This window comes from Danio rerio, chromosome 13 (genome assembly GCF_049306965.1).
Source record: "Danio rerio strain Tuebingen ecotype United States chromosome 13, GRCz12tu, whole genome shotgun sequence".
NCBI lineage: Eukaryota > Metazoa > Chordata > Actinopteri > Cypriniformes > Danionidae > Danio > Danio rerio.
In genome coordinates this window covers 42,809,643-42,829,037 of record NC_133188.1, presented here as the reverse complement: position 1 = coordinate 42,829,037, position 19,395 = coordinate 42,809,643, and the positions used below count along the sequence as shown (strand labels likewise).

Sequence of the window (19,395 nt, the reverse complement as noted above, 5' to 3'; positions counted from 1 at the left end):
AAAATAAAGTGAACACTAATATAACACATGCTAGATCTGAATGACACAGCATCCTCGACACAGCAAACCTTTTTGCCACAGCTCGCATTGATGTACCATCCTGGATGAGCTGCACTACCTGAGCCACTTGTGTGGGTTGTAGACTCAGTCTCATGGTACTACAAGAGTGAAAGCATCACCAGCATTCAAAAGAGAAGTGGTCTGTGGTCACCACCTGCAGAACCAGTGCTTAATTGGGGGTGTCTTGCTAATTGCCTGTAATTTTTACCTGTTGTCTATTCCATTTGCACTACGGAATCTGAAATTGATTGTCAATTGGTGTTGCTTCCTAAGTGGCCAGTTTGATTTAACAGAAGTGTGATTGACATGGAGTTACATTGTGTTAAGTGTACCATTTGAGCAGTGTATATAATTTGCCTCATTATAATTTGGACCTTGAATGGCTTTTAAAAAATTAAAAACTGCTTTTATTAGCCAAAATAAAACAAATAAGACTTTCTCCAGAAGAAAAAATATTATCAGACATACTGTGAAAATTTCCCTTCTCTGTTAAACAACATTTGGGAAATATTTTAAAAAGTAAATAAAAATAAAAAAAATCAAAGGGGGGCTAATAATTCTGACTTTAACTATGTATGAATGTTAATATTTGACTATAATATATGACATTGTAATAAATGATATATGATATTAGGAATAAATTATTGCATATTTATTAAATATGGGCTCATTTTTCAATTTAAACATTACACTTTAGAAAATCCATGTCTGCAATTCTTAATGTAATCAGTCGTGTTGTATGGAAGTATGGTGTTGATAAGCATTAAGTTTAGATTTAACCCTATTTACCTGCTTTTGGTGCATGAATATCTTAGCAGTGCGCTGTGGTTGGCAAACATTACATTAGTTGCTCTGCAAGGACATTTACTAATCTGACTAAAAAACTAATACGACAGTCATATGACTGTAGTTAAGGGATATAAACAGTTTTTTGGGGTGAGAATCTGGGCAGTAAGTTGGAGCTGTTGTTTACCCGAGCAGTAGGAGGCTTTTCTCAGGAAACGTGTAATCCTGTAGACTCTGGCTGTTGGATGTCTGCTCTACGCCTATTACCCAGTATCCCTCGCTCTTCTTCAGCTGCAGGAAATCTGACAACTCAGCAGGCTTCACCTGGAAAATGAAGGCAGAAAGCTTAAGATTTTATTAATCGTAATGGCTCAATCTGTAAAGCTCATTTTTTAACATGTCACCACATAAAGTAGCATATGTATTTTGCTGATGTATGCATGTACACATGATTGAATAACATATCTAGATGTCATATCTAGGTTCAGTCCAGCATCAGATTAAACATGTAAAATGGACATGAGGACATATGATGCCATTTTATTTGTTTATTACACATGCTTTTATTTTTAAAACACAATCTTTCATTATTTTCTGTATTGAACTGTATTGTTCTGACTGAATTTCAGTTTGTAAAAAAGAAGAAAGAAAAGCCTCTTTCAGAAAAGCCCAGAGAGCCCTGATTGGCTATCTGACACACTGTGATATAATTTACCAAACTCCTCAACTGCGTGTCATCTAATATAAACACAAATGTTTAATAACAGGATTTGTTTACTGTATCAGATTGAATGCGATTAAGAATATGATGTGGATTATCAAGCAAAATGATTTGCAATTACTTTTAAAGGTACAGTAATAAGTTTTGCTTCAAGATATTCACTGAAACTACTTTTTTGTGCATGTCTTTAGGCAGCATTATGTTCATATTTAAATTGGTACATATGTTATATTGGTACACATGTTATATACCTGAAACTAAAATGAAGTATATTATGACCCTGATATACTTCAAGCTAAAAATCAAACAAAATCAAATTAGCGTGAACAGCATTTCAAAACTGGTCCTAAACAATCTTAGAAGGTTAAAAAAAAACTTCAATCAAGGCTTTAAGCAGTCTTGGTTACCCTTAGAGATTCTGAGTATTCCGACAGAGGTGGGAATCACAATGTGATACAATACGACAACAAAACTCCCAATGATACAATATTATCATGATACCCGTGTCATGACGTAATATTATTTTGATTTTTAAGTTTACATCCCTTTTTTGCCATGAAATATATCATTGGAAGTGTCTAATATTTTAAATACATATTTTACCACAGTTTTTTTTTTTGTTATGTAGGAATAGTAATAGATTAAAACTAATTTACTGTCACCCGACAACCAGTGGGACCAATTATGGTAACATTTTTACACCATAATGTTGTAGTCTAAACAGAGCAATCATGATAAACTATATATGATTTGAAAGATTAAAAATTCTAGCTTTCATAACTGGTGACTGATTTGGATAGATGTAACTCAGCAACAGTAATTTATTAATTTGCAACAAGGACACTCAATAGAGCCATAAAGCATTACTTCGGCAATCCACATGGACATTTAAAAAAAATGTTTTTAAGAGGTTAAACTTAAATCAAGTACCACCAAACCACCCATACTACTTTAGAATTTTATGTCAAGTTTTCAAATATTGCCTAAAGTATGAGAAAAAGCTATGGTTTAAGATATGGTTTAAATCTAGGATATGGTACACACACTCACCTCCATCATTGGCAGCCACAACTCCGAAGACACGCTGAGAGCCTGAAACTGTTTGTCATTAACATGTCGTAAACTGTCCAGAACCAGAGCTTTGGCGCCAAAGATCTCACAAGTTCTGCACAAACCTGAAACAGACACACAAACGCACACACATATATACATGTATTTATTGCAGAGATTTTATTCAGAATATATGCTTTAAATTGATCAAAAGAGACAATAATGACACTGATAATTGTTAATGCTGTTTTTTTAAACATTCTAATCATTAAAAAAAATCATGAAGAGATTATATATTAAATAGCATTATTGTTTTGCAACACTGCTAATAAAAAAGAATGAAGTCATAGTTGACTATTTTAATATTAAACCCATAAGTAACTTTTTCAGTGTATTCTTTAAATTAAATGCAGGAGAGCACATCAATATTTATGCAGGAATGGCGACTCAGGAAAAAAAAACTGCATGAATGAATACTATATGTTGATCAAACTAACAATAAATGGCTAGTGATGAATGTGATGAAATGTGATGAGCTTGTGTTAAAACTAATGTGTTGGGAGATGCAGAAGAAAAAAGATTATGTTAAATGTCTTTGTATAGTTGCAATGATCAGAAGAAAACAAAAACAGATCTTGACAAAAACAATGTCAGACTCACAGCAGGGAGAACAAAGTATTAATTTGTGCGCTCAAAATAAGTTGTGGGAGCAAAAAAAAATTTAACAGCCTAACTGTTTTCATTATGTGACACTGCAGCAAGGGCCGATGAAAATTACATAAAAAATTAAGCAGTTTGCTCAAATTGCACTGATATTTATTTATTTATTTACAAGATTTAATTGCAGAGCAACAAATAAAAAAATTACAATACCCAAGGGTTTCTTATTGAAAATAATAATAATAAACAATAAAAATATTAATAATAAAAATTATGACTAAGTTCAAAAAACTACATTTACCATAAGTTTTATTTATTTGTTTATATTATTATTTAGAAGTATAATTATTATTATTATCTCAAAATATATGTTATAAAAATGTACAATAAAAAAAATTATAATAATATATAATAATCTCAATGTGCACATTTAATAAAAATATATTATAATCTTAATGAAATTAAATGACAGCAATTCAACAGTTGTTTAAAATTTGATTATGATTGAACTATTTTCTGATTACATTCTTTTTCCTAAACATTGCTATTCAAATTAATGAGCCTTACCGCCCAAATTGGTGGGCTTGTCAATGAGCGATGCGACCACCAGGAGGCTGCTGGTGAGTTTGCCCAGGCGTAAGGCTCTCTGCTGGGCCATGAGCTCTGGCTCCTGCTCCTGGACACTCAGCTTCCACGGGCTGATCTTCTTCTGCACTTCTGCAGCTCATCATTTAATACATTGGTGGCCAACCCTGTTCCTTGAGAGCTACCTTCCTACTGATTTCCTTGCAAGCAACCCATATTAAACACACCTGACTGTAATTATCAAGTGCTGCTTCAGGTCCCTATTAATTGATTCAGGTGTTTGAACAGGGTTGGAGCTGAACTCTGGAGGATGGTAGATCTCTAGTAACAGGGTTGAGCACCCCTAATTTAATATATGACCAATGTTAAATTGCCCACTACAGTAACAACCAGTGATGATTTTTAATTCAGATCTTGAATGTGAAAATGTATTTCACTCTTGCTTTTACAGTAATGTGCATGCGTTTACTATTATTCATGTGACCATTTACAAATAAAATATGACCCTGGAACACAAAACTGTAGTCTTAGTATTATGTTGCTATAGCTAAAAATACATAGAACGTCAAAATTATGGGTTTTCTTTTATGCCAAAAATCATTTGAATATAGGTAAAGATCGTTTAGTAAAGACAAAAAATTCTTCTGTAAATAAAGCAAAACTCAAGTAATGTGCATTGCTGAGCAAGTAGCTATAGACCACTGATTTCCTCAAGATTTAATTTATTTTAACCATTAAATTTCAGAGTTGTACATCTCAACCAACGATTGTCCTATCCTAACTAAATCAATGGAATCGTTTATTCAGCTTTTTGGTTGATGTGCACATCTTAATTTAAAGAAAAAAGGGACATTGACTGGTTATATCATGTCTTTGAAAAAAGTAAATATTTTATATAAATTGTATAATATTCCTAATTTAATACTTGCGATATAAAAAACTTCTCACGAATCTTACTAGCTTTTATTTAAATATCAAGTTTTACAACATTTATTTGCAATTGCATATGAGACTTTTATAATAATAGTAATTAAAAAAAATTAGTTACAGTGAAAATAAACTCACTTATTTACTTAGTGAAACTTATTTACTGGTAAATAAACCATTTTTTAAAAATTAATTGTTTCACTATATTGTACTGTTTAATTCCAAAAAAAAAATCAGATGTTTATTCATGGTTTTATTGCTCAGTTTTCATGTATAAATTACACTGGTCTATATTGCCTTTATTCGCGTTGGGTAGATTGGTGTTACACAATGTTGAAATTTATGTTAGCCACTGACAAACGTCTTTTCGGCTGGGTCACGTAATTTAGGCCACAAACAGCTACGTTAAATTCTAAAATCAGGTTCGTCCATTAATTGTAGCTAATATATATATAGTCTACCGGCAAGACATGTGGCGTGTGAGCCTGTTAAAGTTGTGTGTCACTGAATGCATGAGATTTAAACCCTGAGTTAATGCTTTTGGACTTGTGATCATTTTTCCCACACACACAATTACAATATTGTTATCGTAAAGAAATAAAACATCGCACAGCCTCCGCCTTTTACCGTTAACACAGTGACAGACAGATAGTGTGGTTTAAAGCTCACCCATGACCGCGGCCAGACTCATGAACACCATCAGAGTCTCCAGCACCAGAAGCGTTTGGGGGGGAACAGTCGAGTTATTCACCGAAGGATGGAGAGTAAACTCAGATTCATCCGAGCTCAACCACTCATCATCATGACCACCTGAGGACTCCATCAGGAAACAGGTACTCGGATTAAACCTGATGTGGAAACTTTCTGTCGAAGTATCCCGAGGTGAGGTGCGTCATAAACAACTTGTCCATTTTAAAGTTGAAAAAGAAAATATTCCTTCATAATGCAAAACGCTTGATCAAAAACTCATTTGATGTAACGCTCACTAAGATCAGCTTCCCCGCCTACTCTCTGCATCTCCATTTGATTTATGTCTGACAGTGCAGTTTATCATCTCCAGGGTCTCCATCAGCCTTCAGTTAATCTCCAGCGATGACAACATGGAAAAAAAAATCAAACGCTTGACTTGTGAATTACAAGAGCACCAGTTGATTATTTGCTTCGTTTGAATAGTTTCGTTTCTTAAAGGGGTAGATCACCTAATATTTTTTTTTTAAATTTACTCCTCAATTGTATCCCTGCCTCAATCTTGAAGCTAGCTATAGCCCACACGGATACTGTGCGCATAAAAATGGTCTTTATTTACTTGTGTAAATATGTGTATATTTGTATTTATTCTGTTTTTATATTATTATTAATTTCAATATTATTGACTAATATGAAAATGTTCAATTGATTTATTTACAAAAGTTTGAAAAGTAATTGTTTTCATATTTGATATATTATAAAACTTGCTTTGTTTACCAAATAAGTGGATCTAATTGGATTTGCATTGTTTACATTAAAGTAAAAAAAAGGTATTTTATTTCTATTCATCATATTATATTATTTATTGATATATTTATATAATTTTTTTTGCCCATCTGAGCCTGGTCCTCTTGAGATTTTTTTTTCTTCACTCTCGCCAATTGGTGAAGTTTTTTTCCTCGCCACTAGCTTGCATGGTTCGAAACCTGTAGAACTACGCATCGATGGATTGCTCTTCAGTGTTTGAACTCTCAGTAGTGATTATTAAACCACACTGAACTGAGCTAAACTGAACTGAACTTAAACTTTGAAAAATAAACTACACTGATTCAATTTACTATGATCTTTTATGTGAAGCTGCTTTGACACAATCTACATTGTAAAAGCGCTGTACAAATAAAGGTGAATTGAATTGAACATTTCTATTTATAAAGGTATGATATTTTATTTCATATATTAAGTTTTGATACAAAATTCTCAGCAGAAATAGTAAAATATGTCTGTACTGTAGATTCTGTCCTGCCCTACCAATGTGTCTTTATTCTGTTGTACTCTAAAGACATTTTGAAGAAAACTTAAAACCATGTAAACATTGACTTCCATAGTAGGATAAACAAATAGTTTGGAAGTCACTGTTTACATTTATACAGCTTTCTTCAAAATGTATTATTTTGCGTTTAACAAGAAACAAGTTCTGAAGTTAGAACAAATGAAGGGTGAGTAAATGACAATTGTCTGTTTTGGGTGAACTATCCCTTTAAGATTTTCAAATAGATGTAATTGGTATTTAAAAAAAAAAAACTATCTTGATACACAAACTGTTATTAGAAAACAAAATTTAAAGTTATGACTAAAAAAAGTTTTACATTTTTGTACAAGGTTTATAAAACACTAAAGTAAAATTCACATGTATACTGAAATTAAAAGCTAGAACTAAATATTTTAAGTATATTATTTTCACAACCAAATAATTCTAGCTTTGAAGTTGTTTTACTGTACAAAAGAGATCTATAAAAACCATAAATAAAAACAAAGCATGACCAAGAGAATACAAATATATAAATACATTGTGTTTACAGAATGCAATTACAAACACTTTGAGGCGTTCAATTTGTAACAAAGTTTATTTGTAACTAAATAAAAAAAAATTAAATATTTCATTTAAAATAGAAAATAAAACTTGAATATTCATCACTTTTAAATGCCACAACACAAGGATAACAGTGTATAGATAGCACATTTACACACATATGATGCAGTTCTCCATCTTTCTAATAAAATCTTCAGAATCCCATCAAGCAGAGTGAATCTTTTGACTCATTTGATTCGCATCATTAAGAAACAGTTCAATGCAGCATCTCCTAAACATCGTCGACGTGTTCTGCTAAAACACAGAAGAGTGTTGAGTGAATTGGTGAGTTTTATTAGGCAGTGTTGCATCCTGAATGCTGTCTCGTGTACTCCCACACCAGGAGTGCGGCGCTGACGTGCACATTGAGGGAGCGAGTGACACCGAACTGAGGAATCTCCACACACACGTCCAGCAGCTGCAGCACATTGGCAGGAATACCTTCTCTTTCATTACTGTGCAGAGATACAATAGAGCAAAACAGTCAACACACAAAAACACCCTGGGTCATATGATCAAGCTTTCATAAAAAATACAGCCAGAACATATAAACTATTATGCACAGTTTTAGTTTTTAGCAAAAATCTCTTTAGCGCTCTGAATACAAATGGATCTTTTTATTGATTTCACTTTTTATTGAGTGAAATATAAATGTTATGAGGAGCACTAGCTTATATAGATGACTTCAATCCTAAATTAAACAATACAAAAGCTTACTGGAAGGGTTTATAAAAAGTAGTGGTGTAACAGACCACTAATCTGATTCAGATTACAAACAAGGTTTAGATTACATTATGGTTTTTTGGATCAGCCAAAAAGGGGAGATGACAAATGTAATTTGTTTTCCATTCATTACAAAAAAGCACTGCAAGAAACTGTTGGTTTTAACAAACAGTGCTTTAAAACCTGTATTTCTGTTAAAAATAAAATGAAGGAATATTCAACTGAATAAAAATAAACTAAAATATTCAGTACAGTGAAACATTTACTGTTACAACTACTGATGCTGATGATGCTAAAATTTTAAATCTAACATTATTATTTGCACAACTTATATTTACTTTTAGTCTCATTTTCAGTAAATAATTCAGTTCGAATGGTTCTAAAAAAATAATCAAGGAGCTGATTGAACTAATGAGCCAATCTTTTAAATAATACGTCTGCCTTCGGCTCTCAGTAGCTTTGCATGATAGAGATAATCAGGCTTAATAATGGAGAGATTCACACACCTGCTGTGCAGAAACATCAGGAGGCTTTACAAACACAAGTGATGCTTCAAGACCAATCAGAAAAACTACACACGCACAGACACAGAAGTGTGTGTTGTGTAACTACTTACACAATTATTTGAATGACAAAACATGTGGTTTTTAATCCATTTTGAAGGGATCAGGGACAAGTTGGACTCCCTGGGAATTTTGCCTACACTCACTCAAACACAGCCTAATTGTGATTAATATACTGTATCAGAGCGGTTTCAGAGGAAACAGTTGACTGGTTTGGTTATATACATAACATATGGTCAACATTGCAAAATGTCCTAATAGTGTCTGCATTATCAGCTATTCATAGCTAAATTTATATTAATGTACAATATTTTTCAGATGTGGCACGGTGGCTCAGTGGTTAGCACTGTTGCCTCACAGCAAGAAGGTCGCTGGTTCGAGTCCCGGCTGGGCCAGTTGGCATTTCTGTGTGGAGTTTGCATGTTCTCCCCGTGTTTGTGTGGGTTTCCTACGGGTGCCTCCCAAAGACATGTGCTCTAGGTGAAGTGGATGAACTAAATTGTACGTAGTGTGTGAATGAGAGTGTATAGGTGTTTCCCCAGTACTGGGTTGCGGCTGGAAGAGCCGCTGTGTAAAACATATGCTGTTATATTTGGCGGTTCATTCCACTGTGGCGACCCCTGATAAATAAACGACTAAGTTGAAAAAAAATGAATGACTGAATATTTCTCAGACTGAATGATGGTTGATGCTTTCTAAATTATACATTAACCAAATAAATTATTAATAAATGGGAACACCTTAAGTAACAATTCAGTCCATTTACTACTGGCTTATTACCTGCCTATTATTAGGATAATAACTGTTTATTAGCACTTGTAAAGTATGATCTTATTTTACATCCCTAATCCTGCCCAATACCTCAACCCAAATACTCCCTTATTAACTATAAATAATCAGCTAATTAGTAGTTTATCAAGCTAAACATTCTAGTTAATGTTTTTTTAATAGCGTGAATTGTACGTTAAAGTGTGACCAAATCAATTAATAAAAATATAAATAAATCATTATTAAATATAATTTAGAAAATTAAATTTAAAATTCTTTCTGAAAATATTTAAATCAAAGTCAGTGATGGTTTATGTTTAGTTATGAACCAAATGAAAGCTGCTACATCACTGATCTCAGGCTGAATGTTGCCAGATCCTTGATTATGTATAAAATACATTAATTAAAAAATACCCTAAAGCTGCGGCATCAGTGATTCCAAGGTTAGTGATTGTTGATGCTTTTTCTAATTGTACATAAACAAATAAATGAATAAATAAATAAATAAACACATAAATCTGCAACATCACCGATTTCAGATTGAATGATACTGTAACTGTTAAACTGCCCATCATATTAAATCAAATAAAATCCAAAGCTTCTTCATCACTGATCTTAGACTGAAAGATGGCTGTATGTGTAAATTGTGCGGTAATGTTGTGTGTTTTTGCTGATGAGCACTCGGCGTGTCAAGACTTGTGTTTCATACAGAGGTGAGGAAATCTCAAAGGGAGAGATGCGTCAATTAACCTCACAATGTTAAACTGCACCGTCAGCACTCACTATTCTCCCACCGCTTCAGAAAGACAACACCTCTCTTCATCAAAGCCATCAAAAACATTGCTCGTTTCTGCATTCTGTTCATATACAACAACCTAGTATTTTAATAATTAAGTCAATCGTGCTTTTTAGGATAAATATAAATCAAATATTACTAAAAAAGATGTGAAAGTATGCATGTTTAACTTTTAGCCATTCATTAAGCATTTTTTTCAACTAATGAAAAGAAAACATCTTAAAAAGCTTCTTTTTTTATTTAATTTTAAAATTTCCCCCCCTTAACTCTCCTGCATAGTCATAATCCTCCACTTCATTATAACTGACACAAACTTTACAGTGAAACATTAATACAGAGGAACATTAATATGCTGCTCAAAAAATAAAAAAATAAAGTGAACACTAATATAACACATGCTAGATCTGAATGACACGGCATCCTCGACACAGCAAACCTTTTTGCCACAGCTCGCATTGATGTACCATCCTGGACGAGCTGCACTACCTGAGCCACTTGTGTGGGTTGTAGACTCAGTCTCATGGTTCTACAAGAGTGAAAGCATCACCAGCATTCAAAAGAGAAGTGGTCTGTGGTCACCACCTGCAGAACCAGTGCTTAATTGGGGGTGTCTTGCTAATTGCCTGTAATTTCCACCTGTTGTCTATTCCATTTGCACTACAGAATCTGAAATTGATTGTCAATTGGTGTTGCTTCCTAAGTGGGTAGTTTGATTTAACAGAAGTGTGACTGACATGGAGTTACATTGTGTTAAGTGTACGATTTGAGCAGTGTATACAATTTGCCTCATTATAATTTGGACCTTGAAAGGCTTTTAAAAAATTAAAAACTGCTTTTATTAGCCAAAATAAAACAAATAAGACTTTCTCCAGAAGAAAAAATATTATCAGACATACTGTGAAAATGTCCTTTCTCTGTTAAACAACATTTGGGAAATATTTTAAAAAGTAAATAAATAAATCAAAGGGGGGCTAATAATTCTGACTTTAACTATGTATGTATGTTAATATTTGACTATAATATATGACATTGTAATAAATGATAGATGATATTAGGAATAAATTATTGCATATTTATTAAATATGGGCTTCTTTTTCAATTTAAACATTACACTTTAGAAAATCCATGTCTGCAATTCTTAATGTAATCAGTCGTGTTGTATGGAAGTATGGTGTTAATAAGCATTTAGTTTAGATTTAACCCTATTTACCTGCTGTGTTTTGGCTTTAAGTGCATGAATATCTTAGCAGTGCGCTGTGGTTGGCAAACATTACATTAGTTGCTCTGCAAGGACATTTACTAATCTGACTAAAAAACTAATACGACAGTCATATATGACTGTAGTTAAGGGATATAAACAGTTTTTTGGGGTGAGAATCTGGGCAGTAAGTTGGAGCTGTTGTTTACCCGAGCAGTAGGAGGCTTTTCTCAGGAAACGTGTAATCCTGTAGACTCTGGCTGTTGGATGTCTGCTCTACGCCTATTACCCAGTATCCCTCGCTCTTCTTCAGCTGCAGGAAATCTGACAACTCAGCAGGCTTCACCTGGAAAATGAAGGCAGAAAGCTTGAGATTTTATTAATCGTAATGGCTCAATCTGTAAAGCTCATTTTCAACATGTCACCACATAAAGTAGCATATGTATTTTGCTGATGTATGCATGTACACATGATTGAATAACATATCTAGATGTCATATCTAGGTTCAGTCCAGCATCAGATTAAACATGTAAAATGGACATGAGGACATATGATGCCATTTTATTTGTTTATTACACATGCTTTTATTTTTAAAACACAATCTTTCATTATTTTCTGTATTGAACTGTATTGTTTTGACTGAATTTCAGTTTGTAAAAAAGAAGAAAAAAAAGCCTCTTTCAGAAAAGCCCAGAGAGCCCTGATTGGCTATCTGACACACTGTGATATAATTTACCAAACTCCTCAACTGCGTGTCATCTAATATAAACACAAATGTTTAATAACATGATTTGTTTACTGTATCAGATTGAATGCGATTAAGAATATGATGTGGATTATCAAGCAAAATGATTTGCAATTACTTTTAAAGGTACAGTAATAAGTTTTGCTTCAAGATATTCACTGAAACTACTTTTTTGTGCATGTCTTTAGGCAGCATTATGTTCATATTTAAATTGGTACATATGTTATATTGGTACACATGTTATATATCTGAAACTAAAATGAAGTATATTTTGACCCTGATATACTTCAAGCTAAAAATCAAACAAAATCAAATTAGCGTGAACAGCATTTCAAAACTGGTCCTAAACAATCTTAGAAGGTTAAAAAAAAACTTCAATCAAGGCTTTAAGCAGTCTTGGTTACCCTTAGAGATTCTGAGTATTCCGACAGAGGTGGGAATCACAATGTGATACAATACGACAACAAAACTCCCAATGATACAATATTATCATGATACCCGTGTCATGACGTAATATTATTTTGATTTTTAAGTTTACATCCCTTTTTTGCCATGAAATATATCATTGGAAGTGTCTAATATTTTAAATACATATTTTACCACAGTTTTTTTTTTGTTATGTAGGAATAGTAATAGATTAAAACTAATTTACTGTCACCCGACAACCAGTGGGACCAATTATGGTAACATTTTTACACCATAATGTTGTAGTCTAAACAGAGCAATCATGATAAACTATATATGATTTGAAAGATTAAAAATTCTAGCTTTCATAACTGGTGACTGATTTGGATAGATGTAACTCAGCAACAGTAATTTATTAATTTGCAACAAGGATACTCAATAGAGCCATAAAGCATTACTTCGGCAATCCACATGGACATTTTTTAAAAATGTTTTTAAGAGGTTAAACTTAAATCAAGTACCACCAAACCACCCATACTACTTTAGAATTTTATGTCAAGTTTTCAAATATTGCCTAAAGTATGAGAAAAAGCTATGGTTTAATATATGGTTTAAATCTAGGATATGGTACACACACTCACCTCCATCATTGGCAGCCACAACTCCGAAGACACGCTGAGAGCCTGAAACTGTTTGTCATTAACATGTCGTAAACTGTCCAGAACCAGAGCTTTGGCGCCAAAGATCTCACAAGTTCTGCACAAACCTGAAACAGACACACAAACGCACACACATACATACATGTATTTATTGCAGAGATTTTATTCAGAATATATGCTTTAAATTGATCAAAAGAGACAATAATGACACTGATAATTGTTAATGCTGTTTTTTTAAACATTCTAATCATTAAAAAAATCATAAAGAGATTATATATTAAGTAGCATTATTGTTTTGCAACACTGCTAATAAAAAAGAATGAAGTCATAGTTGACTATTTTAATATCAAACCCATAAGTAACTTTTTCAGTGTATTCTTTAAATTAAATGCAAGAGAGCACATCAATATTTATGCAGGAATGGCGACTCAGGAAAAAAAAACTGCATGAATGAATACTATATGTTGATCAAACTAACAATAAATGGCTTGTGATGAATGTGATGAATGAGCCTTTTATAATGAGCTTGTGTTAAAACTAATGTGTTGGGAGATGCAGAAGAAAAAAGATTATGTTAAATGTCTTTGTATAGTTGCAATGATCAGAAGAAAACAAAAACAGATCTTGACAAAAACAATGTCAGACTCACAGCAGGGAGAACAAAGTATTAATTTGTGCGCTCAAAATAAGTTGTGGGAGCAAAAAAAAATTTAACAGCCTAACTGTTTTCATTATGTGACACAGCAGTAAGGGCCGATGAAAATTACATTAAAAAAATTAAGCAGTTTGCTCAAATTGCACCGATATTTATTTATTTGCAAGATTTAAAAGTATGCAGAGCAACAATAAAAAAAAAATGGCACTACCCAAGGGTTTCTTATTGAAAATAATAAACAATTAAAATATTAATAATAATAATTATGACTAAGTTCAAGAAACTACATTTACCATAAGTTTTATTTATTTATATTATTATTAAAAGTATACTTATTATTATTATTATCTCAAAATATATGTTATAAAAATGTATAATAATAATAATAATAATTAAAATATATAATATATAATATTATATATATATATTATTAGTGTGCATATTTAATAAAAATATATTATTATAATCAAAAATTAAATTAATGACAGCAATTCAACAGTTGTTTAAAATTTGATTATGATTGAGCTATTTTCTGATTACGATTGAGCTATTTTCTGATTACATTCTTTTTCCTAAACATTGCTATTCAAATTAATGAGCCTTACCACCCAAATTGGTGGGCTTGTCAATGAGCGATGCGACCACCAGGAGGCTGCTGGTGAGTTTGCCCAGGCGTAAGGCTCTCTGCTGGGCCATGAGCTCTGGCTCCTGCTCCTGGACACTCAGCTTCCACGGGCTGATCTTCTTCTGCACTTCTGCCCAGCGCTCCTCCAGCTCCAAATCCCCTGGCAGACGTTCAACACTTTAAAGTGTGGCTAAACAAGTACAATTATCTATAGATTCTGTCAATTTTTTTTTCATAAACTGAACATAAGAACAGACAAAATGAAGATGCCCCACATCCCTAAAAGGGACATGTTATGCCTTTTCAAAAGATGTCAAATAAATATCACCAGAAAAAAAGTGTCCCCAAAAGGTTTCAGCAACAAATCCCTTACAAATCAATTATTATAGCTTATAAAACCTGCCTCTATTTGAATGTGAGCAAAAACACAATTTTTTTGTCCCTTTAAATGCAAATTAGTTTCTGCTTTCCAGGGAAGGCAGAGCCTATACACACTATTCTGACACTCCAGAAACAACAAAACAAGCAAATCTTTTACAGCCAATACACACCAGAATTGAGAATCAGTGGATTGAAGCCTTACATGTTCAAACCAGAGTCAGACAATGATGGAAAAACAGAGGTTACAACTTCTTGACAACTAATAAACTACATTTATTAATATTATTTAATTATTATTATATTTTCTTTTTATTTATTTATTATCCTTTGTTTTTTATTTTTACTATTTTGTCTTCTCTTGTTCTTGTTACAAAAGTTTAAAAAGAAAATGTGGAAAGTCTTTCACTACTGTCTGCCATTTCAAGCACTTTTCACAAAGTAAAAAAAAGCCCACTGGGTTTGTCCTTTTTCACATGTTCAGGGATTGAAGATGCACCAGTGACATCCAATTTCCAAAATCAACTAAAATTGGAAATAGTTGATTCTGAAGGAACAAGAGGAGCAGCTGAAGGTGTTTAGTTTTGTTTGTGGACTTCAGAAGTGTAGTGTGTATTAGCTCTTTGTCGCCCTCGTGTGGTGTTTACCTTTGTCCTGCTGGATCCAGTCTCCAGGCTGGAGTTCGCTCAGATCAGTCCCAGGGTTGTTCAAAGGCAGAGCGCTGTTAGTCGGGAAGTCAACAAAACTCTCAAATTTCCATAGTGGTAGCCACTCATCTTCTGCCATCTCTGAGAGACGAGGAAATATCTGGAATATAGTCTAAAGAAAGAGGTGAACGTGACTATGTTGGATTACAAGAGCACAGTCTGATCAGATCACGCAGAGAAGCCTAAAGGAGATCTTACCTCAATGCTGTAATCCCGGATTGGGTGGAAAACACTGAAGAAGAAGTGCTCCTGGATTCTAGACCAATTTTTCATTGCATTTCTGTGGGATGAAGAAAAAAAGTCCATGATTTGTCCAGGTTACTGGTGAAACTGTTAGAACATTGTCTGTTAGACAATTAGCCCTGCAAGATGTTTTAAATCAGGAGTACAGCTTTGTTTAGCCTATGAAGCATGATATAATAGATGTGAATAATCTCTTAGAAAATGTAATATGTAATACAGTGTTTCCGATAATTTTAACTTATTTGATTTATTTTGGCTAGAATAAAGGCAGTTTTTAATTTTTTAAAAACCATTTTAAGGACAATATTATTAGAGATATTAATATTACAGAACAGAAATTGGAAAAAAACAATTATACAGGAGGGCTAATAATTCTGACTTCAACTGTATATATTTAAAAATATATAAAAAAAAAATAATAATGTAGATTTTAGAGCATTTTCTAAATGACATTTTAATGGATCAAGTAAAGTATTATGCCCTGTTCACACCAGGCGTCAGCGTCAACGCTTTCTATTCACTTTAAATGGGTGACGTCAGGCGTTGCCTAACTGCATTGTGGATCCGTCGGCGCCGCTTCAGAGGCGTTGCTCGCTGCAAAAGTTGGGACTTGCTCAACTTTTCAAGAGCCGACGGAAGCGTCAGCCAATCAGATCGCTGTATGCAAATACACCAGCTCAGACAGTAGCCGATTGCTGACTAATTTCATTGGCTGATGCTGCTATGACGATCGTGTCAGCCCCTCCTTCAGACAAGCCTTTTGTGTCAAGCCTTGACGCTGAAGACCCGTGGGAATGGGGCATTATAGGGTAATTTACTTTTCTCACCCAGTGTTCTGCATGGCTTCAGCCTGCTCTAAACAGGCCTTGACTACTGTGCTCAGTCCACCCAGATCTTCCTCTATGAAGACATGAGCATCCTGCAGCTCCCAGACCCTCTTCAGGGCGAGCAGTGCGTATAGTCGAACACTGAAGTTATGACTGAAACACCACTGCAGGCTAACCTCCACCGCCCGGCGCCACTGCACTGCCTGACACACACACACACACAGAGTATAATGCCGACTACTTCATTACATTCACAATAAACAAAATAACATTCAAATGCTTACCTTATCTGCCAGTTTTGGGAGGAGGACATTTAGGTGCACAAGGACAGAGAGAAAAGTGCAGATGCTGGTTTTTGTCTTCTCATGATCCTGCAATACAAGAGGAACTGCAGATGTTTAAAGCGAGACACTGAAGATTTGTCTGTCGATTTTGAGTGAATTTGTAACGTTTTCATTCACTGACGAACATGATTCAATCACTGAGGACTGGTTTTGTTTCATATGTGTAATGTTTTTTTGCAGGTTAGTCTTCCTCACCAGACTGAAGCAGTTCCAGAGGCTCTGGATGTGAGACGGGCTCCGCTGGAGGACCAGGATCAGGGTCCACTCGATCAGGTACTTGACGGAGGCCTGGTTACTGGAGAATCCAGCCTCACAAACGCGACTCAACACACACTCTGACACAAACTCCTGTATTTATTTAAATGGATTTTTTTTCACACTTTAAGTGTACAATTCACGCTATTAACAAACCATTAACTAAGATTTTTAGCTCAATAAACTACTAATTAGCTTCTTAGTAAGGTTAGGTTGGATTGGGGATGTAAAATAAGATCATACTTTATAAATACTAATAAACAGTTAATATCTTAATAATAGGCAGGTAATAAGCCAGAAGTAAATAGTGTGATTTGTTACCTAAACCAAAGTGTTTTCTAATTTTCATGAAATACATGTATATTTTTTGTAATTTTCTATTATATTTTAGTAAGTTAATTAAACAATTAGAGTGGATATTTTTGTACTTTGTTCACACATGTTTTTCTAAAACACATTTTCTGAAGAGATGGAGGTTTTTTTAATGAATATTATTACATTTAATTTGCATTGTTATATTTAGTAAAACCTTGTTATGTATATGAAATAACTGTTTTATAAAAGCAATAAGTTCCATGAAGCTTTGTGTTTACAGTGAATTTGTTTTTACAGCTAAGGAAGTTTTAGGTACTCCGCTCGCCAACATGCTGTTATATATTCAATGTACACCACAGCTTCTTGGGGCTTGTTGCATTTATAACACATTCTAAAAACCATACATGGATGCGCACACACACACACAAATGCACACAGTTGAATGTGAACCTCTCCTATGAAATAGTTTTTTTTTTAAATATATTTTCCAGAGGAAGGAACTTTTCACAGTAGTTCTATTTAACTTGGCTAAAATACATTTTTAAATATATATATATATTTTTATGGTCAATATTATTAGCAGATTTCAATACAGAATAAACAATGTGGTCCAATGACTTGCCTCATTAACCTAATTTGCCTAGTTTACCTAACTAACCTAGTTAAGCCTTTAAATTTCATTAAGCTGAACATTTTATATGTGAAATAAAGTAATATACATAATAATCATAATAATTTTATATATATATATATATATATATATATATATATATATATATATATATATATATATATATATATATATATATATATATATATAGCGATTCACCCAGAAGCTTTGAAAGATCAAGTGTCTATGAAGAAAGTGTATTAATATGCATGTGTGTCTCACATCTCTGAGCTGATGAAGCAGTAGCAGCAGTGTCTGCCACGCACGGCTCTTCACTCTGTGCTGAATAGAGTTGCTGTAGTAACGCACTTTAGATTTGGAGATCTCCGCATCCTGAGGGAAGAAGAGAAACAGGAGGAAACTTTCATCAAAAACATGCAATAACCATGAGAAGAGTTTCAAACACACAAACAAACACACACATTGTTTCTATGAAGTGCTTTCTTTAAGAATTAAACACTTAATATCCAGTAGGAGCTTAGGTAAAGAATTAAAGAGAAACCTTGTTGAGCATCCTCAGCACCAGCTCCTCCATCAAACGCTGGTGAAGATGATGAGACGGATCCAAGCGACAGAGAAATGCCAGGACACACACTCGAGGAAACTGATCATCTCGGACATCACTGCAAACCAGATCCAGATTAATGCAGGCAAATTCAGAAAAACACACGCAAAGCACAAAAAGTATCTGACACGCTACTAGAAAAAATGCAATTATTATGTCGTCACCTTGGAATTGTAAGGTTCTATCTGCGTTCTGAATGATTCTGAGATATTGAGCTTCAAAGTTTTAGCATTCCATAGCAAACAGTGTGTGTGTAACATTTTTTTAAATAAAAACTTGTAAAATGTAAACAACTTATTAAAAAAACAACCCATAATGTAAATAAGTTGTCCTTTAATAAGAATATGTCAATAACTCAATTTTGAAAAATTTTCCTTATAATTCTAAGGTGATGATATTTTTATATCAATATATTATATCTAGGAATGCACAGATACCAATTCTTTTGGAATCGATCCTATTTCAATACCAAAATTGTAAATATCGATCGATACAAGCCGATCCCGATACTGTGCAATTTTTTATTTTTTTTAAGCATAATAGTTTCTATAGTTTTGGTGCTAAACTGA

The 19,395-nt window shown here is 33.5% G+C and overlaps 1 protein-coding gene across 8 annotated transcripts in view; it reads right to left on the bottom strand.

Moving 5' to 3' along the window:
* tarbp1 (TAR (HIV-1) RNA binding protein 1) overlaps positions 1-19,395 on the bottom strand; it is a 46,062-nt gene that overhangs the window by 3,254 nt on the left and 23,413 nt on the right. For 4 of the 8 annotated variants that reach the window (XM_073920223.1, XM_073920224.1, XM_001921839.9 and 1 more), the window contains exons 19-29: positions 18,764-18,884; positions 18,484-18,594; positions 17,217-17,369; positions 16,962-17,048; positions 16,678-16,880; positions 15,806-15,887; positions 15,548-15,719; positions 14,503-14,682; positions 13,225-13,349; positions 11,643-11,779; positions 7,367-7,840 (exon numbers count right to left, since the gene is read on the bottom strand). In XM_073920223.1, coding sequence (XP_073776324.1) covers positions 7,681-7,840; positions 11,643-11,779; positions 13,225-13,349; positions 14,503-14,682; positions 15,548-15,719; positions 15,806-15,887; positions 16,678-16,880; positions 16,962-17,048; positions 17,217-17,369; positions 18,484-18,594; positions 18,764-18,884 — 1,531 coding nt within the window. In that variant the 3' untranslated portion in view covers positions 7,367-7,680. Of the gene's footprint in view, positions 1-7,366; positions 7,841-11,642; positions 11,780-13,224; positions 13,350-14,502; positions 14,683-15,547; positions 15,720-15,805; positions 15,888-16,677; positions 16,881-16,961; positions 17,049-17,216; positions 17,370-18,483; positions 18,595-18,763; positions 18,885-19,395 lie in introns of those variants that run through there. The other 4 variants (XM_073920219.1, XM_073920221.1, XM_073920220.1 and 1 more) reach the window with 1 other exon arrangement.